The 18,238-nt window shown below is 37.3% G+C and overlaps 1 protein-coding gene across 1 annotated transcript in view; it reads left to right on the top strand.

Annotated features, from left to right (window-relative positions):
- myom3 (myomesin 3) overlaps nt 1-18,238 on the top strand; it is a 56,038-nt gene that overhangs the window by 33,523 nt on the left and 4,277 nt on the right. The window contains exons 17-33 of the mRNA XM_026924871.3: nt 1,363-1,484; nt 2,952-3,139; nt 5,684-5,810; nt 7,796-7,977; nt 8,094-8,208; nt 8,366-8,522; nt 10,069-10,175; nt 10,537-10,581; nt 11,445-11,584; nt 11,707-11,851; nt 12,551-12,610; nt 14,058-14,125; nt 14,377-14,484; nt 14,591-14,678; nt 16,127-16,165; nt 16,308-16,413; nt 17,627-17,790. Coding sequence (XP_026780672.3) covers nt 1,363-1,484; nt 2,952-3,139; nt 5,684-5,810; nt 7,796-7,977; nt 8,094-8,208; nt 8,366-8,522; nt 10,069-10,175; nt 10,537-10,581; nt 11,445-11,584; nt 11,707-11,851; nt 12,551-12,610; nt 14,058-14,125; nt 14,377-14,484; nt 14,591-14,678; nt 16,127-16,165; nt 16,308-16,413; nt 17,627-17,790 — 1,961 coding nt within the window. The remainder of the gene's footprint in view (nt 1-1,362; nt 1,485-2,951; nt 3,140-5,683; nt 5,811-7,795; nt 7,978-8,093; nt 8,209-8,365; nt 8,523-10,068; nt 10,176-10,536; nt 10,582-11,444; nt 11,585-11,706; nt 11,852-12,550; nt 12,611-14,057; nt 14,126-14,376; nt 14,485-14,590; nt 14,679-16,126; nt 16,166-16,307; nt 16,414-17,626; nt 17,791-18,238) is intronic.

Raw genomic sequence — 18,238 nt, forward strand, 5'->3', positions numbered from 1 at the left:
CCTCAAATGAACATGAAACATGTATGTTGGTTACGTCATTTTCAGTTTTTAAATATATATAAAATTTAAATTGATTTTACACACTTATAACATTAATCACACCGCATATCACATATTGCGTTATTTAACAAATTATTGCATATCGCATTTTTCTTCAATATCGTGCAGCCCTAGCATCAACTTTGTTTCACTTTACATTGGTTTCTAAACAAATTTCAAACATCATCCATTAATTATGTTATATAGGTCAAATGTGTCTGAATTAGCTGTACAGTTGAGCACAACAGTTTGCGTCTACAGAGAATTCCAAAATGTTACCAGTGAAATGTGGTGAGTCCTGCAGCAAAACACAAAGCAAAATTGACAAAATTTACTTAATAGTACTATTTATGAATCAAACTCTTGCCAAACTATTTGTTTTAAGAATCATATTTTAAATCAAATATGATTTTAAATACAATAATAGTTAAAGTAAAATATTTTATTTTGTTAGCTAATTTTACTGATTATTAGTATTTATGAATCAAACGCTTGCCAAACCCATTCAAAAGACATTTTGTAATAACGGAATAATTAAAATAAAGAAAGAATAATTTGCATATTGGATTACACATTATTAGTGCAACAGGCTGTAACCTATCCTAAGAAAAAAGAACTTTATCTCTTACAAATTGTGTAAAAATTGAATCACACATTTGGCCAGGTGCCATGAGTAGTGTCCCCCAAAGCATATTATGAGTTATTTGAGAATATTTATATCTCATTTAGAAAGGGAAATGCAAAGGTCATTTTTATTTTTACACTATTACACAATCATTTATTAAAACAAGTATTGCTGAACATTTGAAATGGGCCATTTTGACCTTATTAAAACATTTAGACTTATTAATACTGTGCTTTCAAAAACAATTAATTAGTTCTCAATGCAACTGTACAGAAATCTAGTTGCAGACCCCTAATGAGAGAGCCAAAAGTGATAGAAAGAAACTTTCAGAGGAACCCTGAGTGTTAACAAGAGGAATCTGTCTCCTCTAGTTAACAGCAAATAGTGGGATTACAAGTAGGAAGAGTACAGGAGTACAGTGAGTTTAATGAAGAGACTCGGCTCAGACACAGTAAAGATCCCTGAGAATCCAAAAGGATTGGTGTTAGGAGCTTGACAGATCAGAAAGCAGACAGAAAAAAAAATATATTTTTTCATTTTTTCATTTTCATTTTTGAAGTTGTAATTGGCAGACATGCTAATGTGTAGCTAATTACCAATCACAGCAGCAGAGAATTAAAAAAGGAGCTGAAGAACTAAAAGTGAAGTCATAACTAAAAGTGAATATAATGTAACATTGTACTTTTACTCTCTTTCAGGTTCTTGGTGCATGGCCTCAGGACCAATAAGAAGTACGTGTTCAGAGTGAAATCAGTGGGCCGAGCGGGAAACAGCCGCTACTCAGACGAGTCTGAGCCAATCCTGGTCCAGGCAGCTAAATGTAAGAATGCTAACATACTCAGACACTGCAGCCTTTTAACTTGAGAAACATTGTGCACAACTTTCCCATCATCATACATTTAAGTAACCAGCCTAGACATGACTGATGAGAGTGTTCGCTTTCTTTAGGTTTGTGTATGATGATTTAGGTATACAGTTGGCACAATCTCAAACTTGTAGCTATAAACTATAAACCTTTTCCTTAGCTACATTAACCTTGCACCTTGAAAAAGATAAAACAAGCAAACGTACCCTGGCTATTCAACTATCTTTGAATTACAAAGAAATTAAATTTTTGGACAACTATCCTTTTAAACTACAAACACAGCTGAAGCTAATAAAAAAAACACATGCATTCTTACTATTTTTAAGCCGGATTTAAAAATAGTAAGAATGCTATTCATTTAATTATTGATGAGTGTTAAAGTGCTAGCACACAGAGACTATTTTTTGACAGTCTCTATGCTATTTTTAATAAAAAATGAGCATATAAGATGAGATATAAGATTTCATTATTCATGTATACTAAACTCCTAGTATGTGTTCCTGCTTTTATTCAGTCTCCATACTGTATATGTATCTAAAACATGTTCTTGTTTGAAGCTGTATAACAGAAAGAAAGACAATCTGTTTATTTCCTCTTGCAGTCCTCATATAACAGAAACGGATAGAGATAGACTGGCGTGTATATGGCACAGCTGTGGTCTGTAATAAGCTTCTGGATAACGTGATCTCGCCATCGTGCTCGACGTAATGGCCACTCATTTCTGCTGTCACTCACGCTCAAGCAATTTACAAATACACCCATGGACAATCAGACAATGATAGGCCTGACATTCTGTACTTCCAGCCCAACAAATCTCAGCACGCTTTGCAATGAATCGACGGATGAATAGGCAGACGATCCGCTTAGTAGACGCCTGTTTCTCTTTTACTGCGATGTTATCCATTCAAGCCAGAGCACCACATTGAGGTGGTTTAATTTCCGTCCCACAGAGAAGATACAGTTTAGCAAATTTGGTTGGGAAGCGTGGTATTAGAAACTGAGGGAACGTTTGCTTCACCCATCATGTTAGGTTAGTAGGTTAATATAAAAACCACACAATTATGATATGTTTTCATTCGTAAATGAATTAGCTTTGGTGTTTACACATAAAATCAGTTGTACAGCAGTGACCAATCTAAGCAACTATTTATTAGCCTATCTTTGCTAATGATTGTTATTGCTATGTTATTTTGCTTCAAGTATAGCTAAGTATTACTAATGATTAAGAGCAGCTAGTAGGCCCTGTGCTAGCTAGCATAATGCTGTTGTGTTCATATGATGAAATGATACATTTTTGGGCTCACACCAACCCTGTCTTATTACTTTCCTCTATCAGCTCTTCCCCAAGTGTTTTTATTCCATATGTAATTAGCAATATACATATATATGCTATAATAGGCACATTCTCTTTCCCCCTTACAGTCGCTCCATCTGCCCCATCTGCCATTTCACTTCTTCACTGTACGGGCACTGAAATGGTGATTGGCTGGCGAGCTCCTGTCAATAATGGTGGAGATCCGGTGCATGGCTACTACCTGGATCAGCGGGAAAAATCCCAGAGCACGTGGAGCGAGGTCAACGTTAAACCTGTCAAAGAGAGAGTGTACACAGTGAGTCATTCCATATCTGTGCTCCCTTCACTGCAGTGGTGTGTAGCAATGAGATTCTGCAAGGAGGAATCTGATGCCATATTTGTTTACAGAACATTGAAGTATACTCTAGCAACATGCAGGCTGCAGTGGTGATACTGAAGGAGGGTTTCCTATAGAGGTGGGGTGGTTTCTATGAAAGGATTGAGAGTTGAGATAGTTTCTATGGAAGCACAGAGTGCTGGGGTGGTTTCTATGGAGGCACTGAAAGCTAGGGTAGTTTCTATGGAAGCACTGAGAGCTATGGTGGGTGTTATAAAAGCTGGGATAGTTTCTATGAAAGCAATGAAAGCTGGGTGGTTTCTATGGAGTTTTTGAGATTTCGGATGGTGTCTGTGGATGCACCAAGAGTTAGGATGGTTTCTATGGAAGTGTTGAGAGTTAGGTTTTTTTCTATGAGAGGATTGAGAGTGGTTTCAATGAAAGCACTGAGTGCTGGTGCGGTTTCTATGGGAGCATTGGATGCTGGGGTGGTTTCTATGGAAGCACTGAGAGTTAGGTTTCTGTGGAAGCACTGGGTGCCAGGTTGGTTTCTATAGAGGCACTGAAAGCTAGGGTAGTTTCTATGGAAGCACTGAGAGCTGTGGTGGGTGTTAGAAAAGCTGGGATAGTTTGTATGAAAGCATTGAAAGCTGGGATGGTTTCTGTGGAGTTTTTGAGAGGTTGATGGTGTCTATGGATGCACCAAGAGTTAGGATGGTTTCTATGGAAGAGTTGAGAGTAGTTACTATTAAAGCACTGGATGCTGGGGTGGTTTCTATGGAACCACTGAGTGCTGGGGTGGTTTCTATGGGCACACTGGATACTGGGGTGGTTTCTATGGAACTACTGAGAGTTGGGTTTCTATGGAAACACTGGGTGCCGGGGTGGTTTCTATGGAAACACTGGGTGCCAAGGTGATTTCTATGGAAGCACTGGGAACTGGGGTGGTTTCTATGATAGCAGTGAGCGCTGGGGTGGTTTCTTTGGGAGCACTGGATGCTGGGGTGGTTTCTACGGAACTACTGAAAGTTGGGTTTCTGTGGAAGCACTGGGAGCTGGGGTGGTTTCTATGGAAGCACTAAGAGTTGGGATGGCTTCCAGTGGTTTCTATGGAAGCAGTGAGACTCGGGGTATTTCTATGAAAGCAATGAGTGCTGGGATGGTTTCTATGGACGTTTCTACAGAGTTTGTTTATTAGTGTTTTGGCTGAACATCTGAGTGGAAGCCATAAGGATGCATAAGCACACAGCGCCCTCTGCTGTCCCTCAAACACTACTGCATCCAGTTTTATTACAAATCCTGCATAAAAAACCTTCTTTTGATTGAATTCACTTGGTCTCCTTATACGACAATCATATTATTGTGTTCTACATCACTTTCTGAAACTGTACATTATTTTGCATTACATTCTTTTGCTGCATTTGCCAAGGTTTATTTCCCATATGGAAAAAATATATGCAAAGTTGGTTCAACAGATGCATCTTTCAGTGTATGAAAATGGCAAAAAAGATGGTTTAATGGTTTATAGGCAGTAATATGGAAAACATATGAAAACATACCAATGCACATATATAAATCATCAGGAAGTCAATCTATTCACTCTGATTAGACACTGTGTGTATCTAGGGTCCCGTAGAGCAACATTTTCCCTAATCCTATACCAAGCAGTCAAGTGTCCTTAAATGAACTATTGTTCACAGAGACAATAACCCACTCTGGCAGGTTATGATCTAGCCACAGAGCACAAAAATTTCAATTATATATAAGCTAATGGTTTGGTGATAATGTCATAGACTCACTTGTCTAATAGAAGGCAATGTTTTTTTAACCAAAATCTTGAACATACCACATAACTAATGAACCGGATAATTAAGTTCATTGGCAATTATATTTTGTCAATCATAGCCTTGAAGTGAGAGATTTAGGAATGTGCATATGTAATGAGTACTTTGAGAATAAGTGGCCATCAGTGTGTAGAGACCAATGCTCTTAAACATTCTGTAAATATTAGTACATTAGTGTTAGAGCCCTGCTTTCTACGTTTGTGTGCAGTTAAATGATCTCCAGAATGCTTAAATAAATGACCGTTATCGAACAATTTGTAGGAGATGTGGTTTGACTTCAACACTACTGGTTTAACTAGTATGTTAACATACAGAATTAAATCACTTCAACCCTCAAACCATTTTATAGATGTTATAGATCATTACAGATCTAGTTAACTGTCCTTTTTATCCTATAATACATATATCTTGAGTTATTACGAGTTTTTGACTGTTCCTTGAAAATTTTCTTTGGCTTTAAAAAGAGCTGCATAAATTAAACAAATTGAACCCCTAAATCTGGTCTTTTTTACATGTTGGTCAAAATTATCCTGAACATCTGTGTGTAATAAAAATAGGGGTGAGACATCACCCATTAGTGCCTCACTCTCCTGTTTCATCAGCTTCTCCTGTCTGACTCTGTACCACATGTTATAATCAGCTATTAGTTCTCTCTCTTCATTCTTGTCTTATTAAAAAGGTTCCTGGTCTTCTAGAAGGGTGTTATTACCAGTTCCGTGTCATCGCAGCCAACATGGTCGGAGTCGGCAAACCCTCTGGACCTAGTGAGGCTTTTCTGTGTGAAAAGTGGACGATGCCTGAACCCGGTGAGAGTCTAACATTAGCATTTATATTTCTTCACTTGAGATTTCTTTCAAAGTGACTTTCAAATGAGGCAGAACACAATTCAAGCACAGAGCTGCTCAAGGAATCTGATATATATGCAGCAAGTTTTCCCAAAGTTGTGTCACACTTTGGTATTATTATTTAACATTAACAAACAATTTTTGGTTAAATATTAACTGGTTCTGCATTGGGTAGCATTCCCACCTCACAGCTCCAATATTCTGCATGTCCATGTGGGGTATCTTCAGGTTCTTCAGTTTCCTCCTTCATCCCAAGCACACACTGCTAGGTGGATTGGCTGCGCTAGATTGCCCCTAGGTGTAAATGAGTATGTGAATGCACGTGAATAGTACGATGCAATGGACTGGCATTCCTCCAGGGTGTTTTCCTGCTTCTCAACCATTGTGCCTGGGATAGACTCTAGGCCCACTGTGATCCTGACCAGGATACAGATGACTGAAAAATGAATTAAAGTATTATTTATAATCACATGAACTCAGGTCAATAGGTGTAAATACTGGAACTTTTCATTCAGTCAGGAATCCAGGGATGTAACCCTTTTTTCACACCCATATCCATAAACATGGCATGAAAAAAACAACTAAATTCAAAGTGTGAAAGATGTCTCTCACTTCAGAGTTGCTTAAGTTCTTCTGCTGTGCTTGTTTATGATTAATAGACAGAGGTGAACTGTGCTAGACAACATGTTTTGTGTGTTAAATCCAAAGAACCATCTCTCTCTGCGTTATTTAAATCATTATAATGTGACTGAGAATTAATTAACTGCATTCAAACAGTGTACTTCATTATAACAGAGTCAGAGCTCTGTAGTACTTTATTACTGTATTATTATCCTGCCACAGTCATTGTGTCTGTATGAATGTTATTCTGAAAAGCCCCTGTAGGATACAGGATCGATGAAGACTATTATTTTTCCTTTGTTTGTCCTCCATGTTGCCTTCTTGCTGTTAGGAGAGCTTTTCTTTTTCTGGGAAGAGCAGTACAATACACAACTATCATCTGAGTAGACTAGAGACTGTCGAATGTATTTTCACCTTTAGATATGTCAGTCAAGGGTTCAGCTCTTCCGCATGACGCAATATCTGATATCTGATAAATCTATAATATTCACTACCCATAATTCACCATAATGCTCCCATAAGCATAGTAATTTTTACCAGTGATAGCAGGGTGTCGCTTTACAAACATACCATTGAAATGAAATAAAGTGTAATATAATAACATGTAAAGTCAGTTACGTGCTTGATTGGTTGGATGGATGAATGGATGGATGGATGGATTGTTGGATGTACTGATTGTATAGATGGATGAATGGATGGATGGACAGGTGGACATATTGAGAGGTTGGTTGAATATATGGCAGATGGATGGATGAATCTACTGATTGGATGGATCTATTGATTTGAGGGATGGATTAGTGTGTGAATTAACAGACATATTGATAGCTTGTTTAAATGGAAATTAAATAATGGATGGTTAAATAAACTGAATTTTGATAGGTTCATTTGATGGATGGATGGATGGATGGATGGATGAAGTGACGGATGAAATGACTGATGGATAAATGATGGATAAATTAGCTGGTTGGCTGGTTGGTTGGATAGATGGACTGATGGATAGTTAGATGGACTAATGGGTGGATGAATTAGATGACCTATTGATAGGTTGGTTGGATGGATGGATGGATAGATTGAGGCATTGTTTTTTGTTTGGATGGATGGATGGATGGATGGATCAATGGATCGATGGATCAATGGACCTAATGATAGTGTAGGTTGGATGTTTGAATGAATAGACAGATGGATGAATGAATGAACTGCCCATTCAGTACACTGCTTGGATGGATGAAAGGGTGGTTGGATGAACTGACCTTTTTTTACAAGCCAGTTATTTACACCAAAAAATCAGTGGTTTACATTATACACTGTTACCATGATGTTCTTAGGCTGCCCATATGACCTGGAGTTGAGAGAGGTGCGGCAGGAATCTCTGGTTCTGCTGTGGGCGGAGCCTCTGTACCAAGGTCAGTCACAAATCACTGGTTATGTTGTGGAGATCAGTGAGGGGGAGGACTCAGAGGACTGGACCGCAGTGACCCAGGAACCAATCACAGACACGTACCTAAAGGTCAGTATATAGCATTAAATGATACTTTTTCTTGGTTAAAAAACACATGCTAAAGGATCCTAAAATTAATGGGTGACCAGTGGTTTAGGAGAGACTTATGTTGACTTTGCTGTCAGGTTTCTGGGCTGAAGGCAGGTCAGACATATCGTCTCCGTGTGTGTGCCATCAACAATGCTGGAGTGGGAAGACCTTCCTTCCCCACAGACGCCATCAAAGCCCAGGCTGACCCAGGTCAGTTCCCTTAGCACAGCCCAAAGAGTTTTTTTCTGCTGATCCAAGGTGTCTTTAATGGTTTTTAATGCTTTAGTTTCTTTTGATGGGCAAACACCTTTTTAGTATGCCTTATTCACCACAGACTGAAGTGCATATCTACTTCTTTACTGTACAGCAACCAGAGACATCGAGATTGGGGTTGATAATGATGGCTTCATCTGCTTGAGCTTTGAAGCACCTGAGACACTTGACCAAATCCAGTTTGAGTGGAAGAAGAACTACAAAAAGGCCATTGATGCAGGACGAGCCCACTTGGAGACCAAGCAAAATAAGTGTGTTCATTACATTCATTAGCAAAGGCAAAAATTGCAGCTCAGAATACTCAGAAACATAGTTAAGGTGTATATTTGAGACTGACATATGAGTGACACTGTTGAGAGAAGGTGTTAAGGTATAGAAGTGCAATAGTACATGGTATATAGTAATTCACAGACATAAGCTGTTGAGTAAACAGTTAAGAGTGACTGTGTAAAGATACAGTAGAAAAGATGTAAAGAGAAGATGTAAAGTTGTAAACAGGCAGTAGTAAACTAATAAAGTCACTAATGTATAAAAAGAAGTAGCTGTTAAAATTAAGTCATGCTTAAGTGCTTAAAGAGATATATGTATTAAGGTGAGTAGGTATTAAGATGTAAAAATAATTTAATAATAAAGGTGTTGACGTGTAAAAATGCTGATGTAAAGTTGTTGTTAGGCATTAAAAAGCAGCAATCATTGTCCAAAATTGTTAACATGACAAGATGCATAGCACACAGTAAATAGTAGGTATTTTATTAATGTGACAAGAGGTATAGAACACATTAAGTTGTAAAAATAAGCAGTAAAGTCAAGTAGTAAAGAATGTAAATGTAAAGTGTAAATTTGTGGCTGACACATTAGTGACATTGATCAAAGAAGGCGTTAAGGCATAAAGATGCAATACTACATTCACAGGAAGTTCATAGTAATTCATATATTATAAGCTGCATAGTAAGCAGTATAGAGTGAGTATTATTACGTAAAGATACATTAGTAAAAATCTAAATAGAATATGTAAACAGGAAGTAGTACAGTAGTAAAGTAATAAAGTCATGAAGGTGTAAAAAAGCAGTAATTGTAAATGGTGTTAAGGCATAAAGATAATGTGTGAAGATAGTAGGTATTAAGTAGTAAAAATAAAAGAATACCGCTGTAAAGAGAAGGCATTAAGGTGTAAAGATGCTGATGTAAAGTGTAAAATAGTTGTAAACGCATCAAAAAGCAGTAGTAAAGTCACTTCACAAAATTGTTGATGCATAGCATATAGTAAGTAAATAATTAAGTAAAAGGCATTAAGGTGTAAAAATAAGTAGTAAAGTCAAGTTGTAAAGAATTTAGGTGTAAATTTGCAGCTGTAAAGTTACACAAACAGAGACACAGTAGCAAAGTTGTAAAGATGTAAGAGGAAATTTACAAATGTAGCACAGATGTGCAGATGTAGCACGGCAATTCATAGAAATAAACTGAATAGTCAGTAGTAAAGTGAAGTGTGTAAAGATACAATAGTAAAGATGTAAAGAGCAGTAAAATTATAAAGTCGTCATGGTATAATAATGCATCAGTGAAGTCATATAGAGAAATCATTAAGGTGTAAAAAAAAAATGTAATGGAAAGTTCATAAATAGAAGTTAAATAGAGAAAAATAATAATGGTAAAGAGCTAAGGTGTAAAGTTAGTAACAAAAAAGTAAAGGTGCAGAATTGTTTTGTAAATGTAAGTTGTAAAAAAGAATCATTTTAGATAGATAAATGATATATAGTGGCCATGATATAAAAATGCAGTTGTGCATTTGTGTTGCAGATCTGTTCTCACCTTCAGTGCAGCTGCGGAGGAGGATCTTGGTCTTTACACTGCTGAAGTGATTGGCAGGCCTGACATCTCCTCTAGCTTTAATTTCACTGCTGAAGGTACAGTTTCCATCTTTCTGTCATCTAAGGGCTGGCAGTATCACAATAAAAGCTAAAAGAAAATGTCTAGCTTGCATATATATATTTTTTGATAATTTGGCCAAAATTATAAGGTACATTGTTCCTCTTACCGCACATGTAGTTCATTAGCCAAGACATGATTGGTGTCTGAAGCTTGAAGTTTCAGAAAAGAGAAGAATATATTATTATATTATATTATTATATATTATATTATTAAATAAGTACATGTTTTTATTGGCCAAGCTATTTCATTTAATAGCATATCTAACACTAAAAACAGAGTGGGGAGGATGGGAAAAGCCTGAGTTTGACATTGCACTTGTGTCTTTTTATCTCACAGATCTGGAGAGACTCATGCAGTTGAGCTGGCACATTAGGAACCCTCGTAAGAGCATGCATGAATAGCTGAACAGGCCTTAAAGCAGAATGAGAGACACATAAATGCACACACACTTCTATTGCCATATTGTCAGTGTCAAGTAATAATGTACCCCTGGGAATTGCCTATCACTAAGATAGACAGGCAGACAGATAGACATTAGATTGATAGAAAATTAAACACAAAGTCTGACAGGCAAATAGACAGGTAGACAGACAAAAAGACAGAGAATCAGACAAATAAATAGACATGTAGACAGGCAAATAGACAGACAGATGGATGGATGGATGGGTGGATGGAGACCCAGACAGATGGAGGGATGAATAGTAAGTATTCCATATTTATACCACAGTGCTGATGAATTCTCTAATCTGATTGGTCGGATTCTGCTTTCTGTCTTATTAAGTTCAAGAGAAAGTGAGGAAGCGACTGTTTATAGCTGCTAGAACATAAGTGATAACAGGAGCTAACTTATTTCACAGACATTCCACAACATTAATAGTAGCTATAAATTGATAAAAACTATGACGTGTCATGCCTTACTAAATAAAAATCATAATCATTGGTAAATTGCTCTGGTGTAAAAGGAATAAAACACTTCAGGATGTGCTTTTATAGGAAAATAACCAACTTCAGGGTGGTAGCCTTTCTTTGCATTGGGCTGTATTACACCACCATGACAGTGATTATTTTCCTTTAACAGCATGTCCCCAATTATTTTATGCATTCCATAAAGCACAGAAATGCATAAAATAACTGGGGACATGCTATTAAAGGAAAATAATAAGCACAGCCATGTCCCCATGTTTTTGTGTGTGTGTGTGTGTGTGTGTGTGTGTGTGTGTGTGTGTGTGTGTGTGTGTGTGTAGTTATAGCGCTGCGCTCTGAGGGCTGGCAGGTGGATGTGTCGGAGCAGGGGAATGTGAGACTGTGGCTGCAGACGGAGCCCCTGTCCAACGCCGCAGAGCTGCACATGATCCTCAACGACCGAGAGATCTCCTCCACACCGGTGTGTGTGTGTTATTCATAATGAATGTGATCATGAATTGAGTTACTAAATTATTCATAGTAGTTGAAAACAGAAACAGGCTAAAGTGAGTCAGGTGGTGTGTGTTTGTGGCTGATCCACAGGCGCGTAAGATCAACTTTGACAAGGCAAACGGTCTGGTGGAGATTCTGTTCGATCAGCTGTCGAAGGAGGACGAGGGCTCGTACACGGCACAGCTGAAGGACGGCAGAGCCAAGAACCAGTTCACCCTCGTCCTGGTGGATGAAAGTACGAGTTCACTAATGACTTTCTTTTTAAAAAGCTCAGGGGTCTAAATTCATTATTGGCAGCATTTAATTAGAAGTTTGATACCGTAATAAGGAAATAGAAAATGGTTATATTATTGTTATTGAATGGGTTCCTGGAGGACTAGTGGTAATGCCTCGGCACTCGCATCGCCACAGTCCGGGTTCGAGTCCTGGCCAGGGTTGCACACGACAGTGCGCTCCCAGTGTTGGTCCCAAGCAGTTGCAAGATATGGCAACTGTGCCAAATCAAATATGCAGACCAATGATCCACTGTGGTGGCCCCTAACGGGAGCAGCTGAAAGAACAGCAACATATTATTGTTACTGAATAACAATATAAAAACACTCCTAAACATATCATACAACATTAATGGAAATCTCTTCCAGGTTTGTAAACCAATTCTTACCTTTTAACTGAGTCTGCGAGTGTGAAATGTACAGCACATTACAGTAGAAACGTTTTGGTATGGTCATGTTAGATGTTTTAGCTGTTGTATGTACTGTATATGTTTGTTATGGATATTTATTTGAGTGTAGCTGTATATATTGTACATGGCAGCGATTACTAGGTTGATGTTTCACTCTCATTTACAATGCTGAAATTTGTAGTATTTCCCCATCTTTACCCTTCACCTGGTATGACCCTTTTTTTTTTTTTTTTTTAAATCTGATTGAAACAGAGTTCAGGCAAACCCTGGCCAAGTCACAGGCCAAGCGTCGGGACTGGAAGAGACGCTCAGGTGAGAGTCCACAGGGTCAGAAAAAAAATCTGTGCCAAAAACCATACCACGGCCATGCCACGTTTGCAGTTCGTAAACTGGGAGCTGCAGGGGAGTGCCAAAATCAAAAAAATATATATTTTTAAAACTAGTAGAGATGAGTCGTTTTTAATTTTGTCAATTTATTAAATATTCCTCAGTTGAATCTGAGTGGTATGTGTTTAAACCTCTGATATTAAATATTATTAAAAGTAGATATGTGCTAACCAATCACAATTCACAGCCATCCTCCACCCGCCCATTTAAAGAGTTTACTTAAGAGTGGTCTGAACAGCACCACGTCACTTGTACGGGAAGGCCAGTGAAAGCTGTGGACAGGGTTGGTGACACTTACTATCCATAAAAAGTGGGCTTTACAATTTAAAAAAAAAGTCTGAAAACACTGTTCTAAGCTATCATAGGTTTTCTAAAGTATATCTGAAATTGTAAATTTTTCCAAAAAAAGTACAAACTGAACCAGTGTACATTCATTTTACATTATTATAAACAGTGCCATGGAATTCTTGATTCTGATTGGTCAGAAGATGTCAATTAATTTTCTGCAACAGCAGCTTTGACAGTAGTTCCAGCTGTTATTCAAATCACAAGTTTATATTAATGCACTGGTTCTAATATGTTAGCGTTTCTATAGTAACAGCTTATACAGGCACTTGTAAGACAGACACTCAACATAGTGGTACACAAATGTATAAGTGCTGATGTGGTGAAGTTTTCTGATGAGACATTTATTTAGCATTCCAGGAAGGAGTCTCCAGTGTCAGCACTTTGAAAGAGTCAGAGGTAAAGCTGTTCCTTTAGGTTTTCCACCATGGGCAAGTCTTCAGGACAGAGTAGTTTGCACTTTGCAGTTTCACAGTAACATGACAAGCTGCATTTTTTAAAATTAACTTAAAGAGAGAGAAAAAATGATGGAATGAAGGTTTATAGCCGTTATAAAGTAAGAGATAGCAGGAACTAATGTTGTGTAGATGTTCCACAACATTAAATATAACTGATCAAAAAATGTTTATTGAATGTCTTCAATAAAATTATTGTGTTATAAGAGAAATCAAACACTTTGCCATCTGCTGTTATGGGATGTTAATCAATTTTAGGTGATATGGCATCACATCCACCCTGTCATTGATTATATTCCTTAACAGCACACCCCCAAGTGTGTTATTCATTACATATATTATACATAAATTACACATAAATATATAAATGATATCATACATAACTCAAACATAACTCATACTAATTTTTTGTCATTCGTTTCAAAAGTCATCTCTTATGAAATGAATGACAACAAATGAGTATTTATGTTCGATGTATGTAGAAAGTCATTTATTTATACTTTAATAGTGGATAACTGTGCTGTTGTTTTTGACACTACTGTACAACATGCTCCGTTTTGTTTTTTAATCAGGACCCTACTTTGAGGAGTTTTTGTCATGGACTGTGACAGAGGACTGTGAGCTGATTATGAAATGCAAGGTCAGGCTGCTGAATTCATCATAACATTTATTACAAAACCGAGGCTGATATATTGGGCCCTGGATCAATTTTCAAAATATGATAGACAGAGCCGAAAGTTGTTAATACTATAAGCCTATAAATGTGAACGCATATCAGAAACGTTTGAGATCATGAACTGCTTGTGAAATGCTTCCAGAGATTATCAAAAAGATTCGCCAAAGATTTTTATCCAACAACTCATCCCAGCTTGTTTGCGTTCACTCCGTCAGGTGACGAACATGAACAAGGACACGAAGATGAAGTGGTTTAAGGATGGTGGAGAGATCACTCAGTTTGTGTATGAGCCGTCTGGAGTGAGCACATTTACCGTTCCGCAGGTATGTGCTTCCACGTGCACTACCGTTAGCCTAGTTTAGCTTTACTTAGCTAGTTTATGCTAGTAAAGAATTCCTAATAATGATATGTGCTGAAATTGTATCCCAGGTGACTAAGAAGGAAGCCGGCGTGTACAGGGCCGTGGTGGCTGATGGTAGAGGAGAGGATGAGAGCATTCTAGAGTTAGTGGACAATGGTGAGAAACTGAGATTCCTCAGCAAAACACAGCGAAATTTCCTTTGTTAAATTAAAACCTTCATTGTTTCTATAATTTCTGCTCAACACAAATGAGACTGTAATTTGGTCAATGCTGTAAGGTTTAACTTAGCACCAAGAGTTAAATTAGATGTAAACAAATTTCCCCCTTGTAGTCAATAAGCCAAGTTTGGTGTCTGATGTTTGCTTTAGTTTTGCATTGCAAGTTTAGCATCATTCAAACTACACACCTAAATCCTTTCACACTCACGTCAAATAGAGTTCTCGAGTTGTTCAGTATCTCCGACTGGTTTATCTGGTTTATGAAACTGTACGACACACTTATGTATAAAATGCACAAAGGGATGATGCAAAGCACTTACATATCCGCACAAGCTGCAGACTTGGGTAGGAGGTGTAGTCCAAATTTTGAAGGTGAATCTGTAGTAAAAAGAGGATCAGATGATAATATAGTTACAACTGGATTTATATAGAAGATTTATTACCCCATTAAACTCTCCGGAGCTGTCAGCAGGCCCAGAATTACATTCTTTACTCTTACTTTACTCTAACTACATTCCATTTCCAATTTGTTTCACTGTAATGACTGAATATTTCATCTTATACCACAGCGCTGTTAAATTCTCAAATCTGATTGGTCAGAAGGAGTGGATTTATTACGCTTATTATAATGCAATACCATTTCTATAGTAACAGGGACTTCTATGGCATCTTTACGAAATGTTATCTAGCATTTATGGAAGGAGTCTCCAGTGTCAGCACTTTGTAACAGGAAGTTTTCTGACGCTTGAAAGTCTCCAAGACAGACGACTTTACGCTTTCCGGTTTCTCTGTAATAAGCTTTAACTTATTAGCTTCAAGAGAATGAAAAAAGCTGCTATAATGTAAGTGATAACTTGTTTTGTGGACATTCCACAACATTATATTATGACTTGGTTTTTTTTTTATTAATAAAAAATGCAGTCAATCAAAATGCTGTGGTATAAGAGGAATAAAACAGGAAATAATCAACTTTTTTTGATATCAATGAGTCAGATGTGCATCACATTACCATTACTTTCCTATAACAATACAACTTTCACTGTTTTATTGCTTGCACAGTTACTGAACATGAATATGCTTTATGGTAAAGACTAAATCATAACCGGGGCTTTAGGGGGTACAAATAATATTACTGAGCAAAATGAGTTTTTGGACTTCAGACTTGGATGATTGACTACATTGCTATAGCCTTTTACATTTTATCTTTTTTTTTTTTATCATTTTATGAACTGTTCCTTTAAATGAAGACTGAAAAATAAATTGCATAAGCCCTGTATATGTGTTAATTCAAGACCAAAACTGTTTATACTGTGCATCATATTTTCACATAACTTACAGTTATGCAGTAAAATTGTCACTTTAGACATTTCTTTTCACTTTTCTCAGAGTTCGAGCGGTTGATGCAGTGCCTAAGCAGAAATTGTGGTAAGTCCACAGGGAACTGCAGAGACACACACACACACACACTGACTGTAACAGAATGTTTTTTTATCTTTTTTTTTTTTTATAAAGCTCAGCATCACTCGACCCGTCTCCCTGTTCCTCTGTTCCTTTGTCTGATCTACAGCTCTCTCTGCTGGTCCCATGAGGATTCAGTGCACAGCGGCTGGCTTTAAGCTCTACTGTTCTCTGAAGTACTATCTGAGCTACATGAAGACCAGCTGGCACTTCAAGTGAGCCTCTGGGTTGTGTAGCTTTTATAAAGCTCTTGCTTTGATTTTCTGCCCCAATACACAAAGCAACTTTGTAAAGACACAAGTTCACTGTGAAAGCTTGATGTAGATCAGAGCTGATTTTGCAGAGTGACAGACGTCTCTGGGTCAACAAGTGTGGAGCTTATGTTACAATTGGTCACCACTAGCATTTTTTTTTTACTTTTCTGGTACTGCATAGGATAAAGTTGATTTAAAACAACTAAGATTTTGACTAAGATTAGATACCTTTTCTAACAAGCTTTATTCCTTGTTTTACACAATATATAATAGTTGACTTAATATTAATATAATATTTATATTACTTCACTTTGCCACTGATTTTAAATTCACACTATAATAGTGTTAGCTAAGATTAATTAGCTATCTTGCTATCAAATTCGGAGTATAATGGCTAGTAGTATAATAGCTAATACTAATAGCTAATACACTAACACTACCTTGCCAGTTAGCTGCTATCAGTTTAAATTACAGAATATAACAATTAGCTAGATTGCTAGAAAACATCTTCTAGCTTAGCTAACACAATAGTTAACCTAATGTTTGCTCACTTGCTAGAAACCTGCTTGTTGTGATTACACAAATAATAATAATAGTAGCCTAATGTTTGCCTGCTTATTATAAAACTAGTTTTAGTAAAACAAACTAGCTTGATTGTGAACTTAGCTAGCTAAATAATGTCAGATCCCTATTAAAGGTCATATTAACATTAGCTAAGCTCAGTAGGACTGGTCAGTGTATTGCTGTTTGAGTGCACGTACCTGGCTAGCTTAAGTAATAGTGTTAATAATTATTGTGTGATTAAATAATGCTCTAACCCGAGCCAAAGAAGTGGGGAAAAAAAGCATAGTGATTATATCATATATTCAAGTTTGCACTTAGCAGTGAAATTGAACTTGAACACCTCCATTACTGACCCAGAGGACACTTAGCTCAAGTCTGAAGAGGACACGAGGACACTAATTATCTACAGCTCTACATCCTGAAGACTTTTCCATGGTGGAAAACGTAAATTAGGACAAGTACATTAATATAAACCTGTGATTTGCCTTGCCAGAGATGTTGTTATAGAAAATTTCAAGCCAATCAGATTCAAGAATTCAGCTGTGCTGTGATATAACACTGTATAAACACTCAAAAATGAAAAGTCTTGTTTTTCATTGGTGTGTAACAGAGAGAGGAGGATCGATCAGGATGAGAGGACCAAGCCTGGCAACAGCATGCAGAAGCTCTGGATCGAGATCTTCAACCCCACTGAAAACGACAAAGGAAAATACACCCTGGAGATGTTTGATGGGCAGGAAACACACAAACGCTCTCTGGATTTGTCTGGACAAGGTACAGCGGTTTATATGTACACATCCAATCTGACACAGACAAGTCATCCTGGTGGAGACAAGACAAAAAGAGTTTTCACCGTGTCGATACCTGACAAACACACTGAAATAATTTAAACCTCACAGACTCATTGTGACCAGAGTAATATATAGATTCTGTGTGCCATTTCCTCTAAACTCAGATAGGACCTTTTAATACGAAGTTCATGACATCTACAGAAAAACTCTATATACCATAGCACACATAGAAATCCCATATTCAATTTCAATTCAGTTTTATTTGTATAGCACTTTTTACAACGGACATTGTCACAAAGCAGCTTCACAGAAATATATAACTTCCAGATATAAATTTTAAGTTTATAAATGTATCCCTAATGAGCAAGTCAGAGGCGACTGTGGTGAGGAAAAACTCCCTGAGACAACATGAGTAAGAAAACATTGAGAGG

Source organism: Pangasianodon hypophthalmus, chromosome 22 (assembly GCF_027358585.1).
Source record: "Pangasianodon hypophthalmus isolate fPanHyp1 chromosome 22, fPanHyp1.pri, whole genome shotgun sequence".
Classification (NCBI taxonomy): Eukaryota; Metazoa; Chordata; class Actinopteri; order Siluriformes; family Pangasiidae; genus Pangasianodon; species Pangasianodon hypophthalmus.